At 28.1% G+C, this 4,320-nt stretch overlaps 1 protein-coding gene across 1 annotated transcript; it reads right to left on the bottom strand.

Annotated features, from left to right (window-relative positions):
• Positions 1–735: 735 nt before the first annotated feature.
• On the bottom strand, positions 736–2,636 carry LOC103253268 (NKG2-A/NKG2-B type II integral membrane protein-like; the record flags this gene model as incomplete). The annotated part of the gene is made up of 4 exons (XM_008051655.1): positions 2,450–2,636; positions 1,965–2,060; positions 1,424–1,477; positions 736–884 (listed from the first exon to the last, which is right to left on the bottom strand). Coding segments are annotated over exons 1-4 (486 nt in total), but the record flags the coding sequence as incomplete, so codon positions are not given.
• Positions 2,637–4,320: the final 1,684 nt, after the last annotated feature.

Consider the following 4,320-nt stretch of genomic DNA (forward strand, 5'->3'; position numbering starts at 1 on the left):
AGTGTATAATGTTCTGTTTTCTCCACATGCTTGTGATCATCTGTTATTTTTTTCCCTTTATTGATAGTAATTTTCACAGGTGTAAGTTAGCATCTCATTGTAGTTTTCATTTACATTTATTTGATAATTACTGATTTGGGGTATTTTATATGCTTGTTGGCCATTTTTACATTTGTTTTTGAATAATGCTTGAAATGGAATGCTGAAATGCTTTGAAATCTGAGGCCCAGGGCTCAACAGAGTGGCTGGATATCTTCAAATCTCCACCAACAGAGAAAATGAAGTAGGTCTGCTGTTACCTAGCACCTGACTTACCAATATTTGTAATATTAAAACACAGGCCACTGGTTTTTGAGAAGAGGTAGCGGTGATGAGCACATATCCAAGAGCAGTGCTGAAAACTTTTGTTTCATGACATTTATATTTCATGAGTATATTCATTTTGTGATCAACCTGCACAATTAAGATATACTTAATTTTCTTCATATATAGTAAAATTAAATAGCAAGATGTCTTTTAGAATTAAGGCATGTATGGAAGCATAGTTTCTATGAAAAAGTAATGAAATGTGCATCAGCAGATGGTGAATACAAATAAACTATTTTAAAATCAAGCAATATAATCTGCTTAGTTGAAAATATTTCAACAAAATATGTACAAGAAAATAGATTCCTCAAATGTTTTACAGGCTGAAATAACCTTTTAATAAGGTACTTGAAACATTTAAAGTCATACCATTTCTTCTTCATCATCTATATAAAGCAGATTGGAGTTCATAGAAGCACAGGTCATCATACTCTCATCCCAAGTTTTTGTTTCCTTTCCAATGAAATAACAGCTGTTGGAATATGTAAACCATTCCTCTGGACAGCTGCCATTATATGCTGAGGAAACATTGTAAATTACCCAGAAGCAATATGAATAGTTTAAAATGACACTTATGGTGTAAATTTACAAAAGTATATCATGTATGTACATAACATATCTAGGTATTCTCACAGGATGGTACATATAATTAAAAACTCACTAACTCACACACGTACACTTTGTAAAGCAGAAGCCTTTCATCCCCTAATTGTGTTCACACATGAATCTATCCAGCAGACTAACCGTCACAAATACACACATTTTTATATCACTGAACAGACATACCTTTTATATAACAGTAAAAATTATTTATCTCATGTTTTCATAACAATATGAAATTTCAACAAATACAAAAAAGGGCAAAGTGTTTATGAATTAGTATTTAATTCATTGCTAAAGAAAAGAAAATAAGCTCCTATATTCTTTATTTACAGACTTCTATTGCTAAATTTTATAATTCTTCTCCTGAATATATCTCTGGTTATTTTTTCATTTCAAAAGAACAATACAAAATTAAAACTTTGTTATTATCAGTACTTTGGAAATCATTACATACCTTTTTGTTTGCTTTCATTTTGGAAAGAATTGGTCTGCTCCTGTGTTTCTGTAGCTAGAAAATTTAAAATAATCTTTTACAAAATTAGTACATGAATAAGTCGTAATAATGTTAGTTCTTTGAAACTTGGAATATTGCTCAGATATAGGAAACTATAGAACTGTATGACAAAAATATATAAAGTAATTAAGATTTTGAAAAAATATTTTAATAGTGCAAAGAACCAGAATTCAATATCTCATACAGTACTTTATTTAGCCAACTTTCAAAATTTAATTTCTATTTCTCATCAAGGGTTTTCAATTTGTAAAACATCTTTTTGGAGTTTGAAATCAGAACATATGCATCTAATTTAAAACAAATAATTTTTCATAATTACTCTTTAATTATACTTTTTACAAATTCAGAAAAATCATTCCACATTTAGTTCAAAAACAAATATAAAAATGAGAATTCTATTCCTCAATATTGCAAAATAATTAGAGGCATTTCTATGTATTTAGCTGAAAAGCTCTCCTTTATTTTTCTAAAATATACTTACAAAGAACAGTAACTATTGTTACCATGGTCACTATTAATGCCAAACAGATAATTCCCAGAATGCCAGCAATGAGCTTCTCTGGAGCTGATGATAAATCTATAGGAAAAGAAATAAAAACTCAGAGAAAAGAGAGATGGAGATAGTTATTGACAAGATTTGTAGACAAGAGAACCCACATGCATAAGAATCATATAGATAAACTTGGACCCCAAACTGCATAACCCACAATAATGTTTTTCTTAGAGTGTACCATTGCCTTTTGAGTAAATATAATGCCCTGTAATTTGTTGGAAAAAAAATACAGATTTCAACAATTTCAGGGTAAAAATAGCAGCCATATTTCATTTTAAAACAGCATAACTCGTCTTGGAACTGTGTTATTAATAAATTTAAAAAAAGTGAACACTACCTGCTCTTTTCCCATATACTGTTACCCAAGACGCTCATTCTGAACAATTATATTGGGGATCTTTGAAATGCCTTACCTTTGCTGAGGAAAGTTTTGTCATTGTCTAGAAGATCCTGAGAAACAGTTTGAAGGCTTAATTCCACATAGGTTATTTCCTGTTCAGTTACTAAAATGGAGCTTTTATTGCTCTTAGAGTTTCTCTCCTGGTTCTTCTGGTTTGGGGGCAAATTCAGTTCTGAGTAGATTATTCTGTGATTATCCATCTTTCTTGCTGTGTGTTATCAGGAACTTTTCTGTATAATAACAGTGCTTAAGAGGTTAATACATAGTTTATAATGACAACATGTCTAGCACAGTCAAAATGAGCAAAATGGAGAGAAAGTACCAATACTTAAGTTTCATTGAGGAATCAACACTTTTTGCTCTAATTTCCTTAAAATTAAACAAGTTTCTTATAGAAAAATTAATTTTTTTAAAGGTTTATACTTTTGAGAAAATATTATTGCTGGGGCAATGAAAAGCAATAAATTACTAAACTAAAAAAGAAATTAATATATTAAAATATATACATTAGTTAAGTCTTACACACAAATATATTTTAATGTCAATACAAGACAATATCTGTATTAAAATTTTTAATATAGTTTATAGTAATTTTTAAATCCAAAGTTTAAGACTGGTCTGTAAATGGAAAACATGAATGTTGACATATATGTTATAATTTTGCTAATCAACTTTTATTTGATAGTTACAATCATTTATTGAAATGAATTAATGGTTACAAAATTGTTTTATTGAAAGATTGATGAATTCTGATAAATTATTAAGAATGTAACAATTTTTATGTTTTGAAAAATATTACATGACATTAAACATGCATAATAGTATTGGAGAGATTAAAACTTTAAAAAATACTAATTTCATAGACGTATTGGCTATTATTTCCTGGCTAAAAATGTAAAGTCATAAAACAATAAATAAAAAATATATATAATTTATGTAAAAACTCTCTTGGTTTAACATTACTAAAAGATTCTATGACTGCCAAAATGAGTCAAGGTCATTTTAGTTGTGTATTTGCAATAATTCAGATAATTTAATCTAATAATTTAGTCAATGGAATCTGGAGTTAGAGAGGTCTAGAATCAGTTCTGACTTTGAAGTTTATAATGTGTGCCCTTTAAAAAGTTATTCAGTATCTTATAATCCCGTTTATCAAGAAAAAGTGAGCATAAGAGCATATAAAATGTAATGCATATAAAAAAATTTGCCAAATTGGCACATAATGTTTTCAATAAATATCAGCTATTTTAATTATCATTTTCATCACAATTGCTATGTTATTTTTCCCGATTCATGTCAGTTGAAGCATGAAAACTAAATCATTAGAGAAGTCCTTTATAGAAATGTGATAAATCCTTTTGCTATATTGACCAACTTTTAAAAGGTATTTTTCAAAATACTTTTGATGAAATTTAGAATTTTATGTAATCTACTTCAACTTCTTTTTTATTAAAAAATAAAAATTGATTTTAGTAAATCTACGTTAGGGTCTGATAATAGTGTATTTAACTTTCATTAACTAATTTATTTATTTTAACAATCTCTACAATGGCTAACCTAAATATAAAATTTTATATTATTCAATGATACACAATGTTCTGAATACAAAAATCCAAAATTAATTGATAGTTATGATATTCACGTAATAAATATTGACTAACACACCAAATATGTGTGAATGCAATTAACTACATTCCACAGAAAATAATTTGAAAACTTTAAGAATTCTCCAACATATTTCACATTCTAGGTTTCTATCCTGACTTATTCAAATACAGATATCAAATTTACACTCTGATTTTATTGTGTGTAAAATGCACCTCCATTATATCAAATCTAATGTTTGCAATCTCCCACTAATGAGGTAGGCTAGTAGAGAGATGG

The sequence above is a fragment of the Carlito syrichta genome, unplaced genomic scaffold (assembly GCF_000164805.1).
Source record: "Carlito syrichta isolate Samal-C Ts95f unplaced genomic scaffold, Tarsius_syrichta-2.0.1 Scaffold215972, whole genome shotgun sequence".
NCBI classification, from domain to species: domain Eukaryota; kingdom Metazoa; phylum Chordata; class Mammalia; order Primates; family Tarsiidae; genus Carlito; species Carlito syrichta.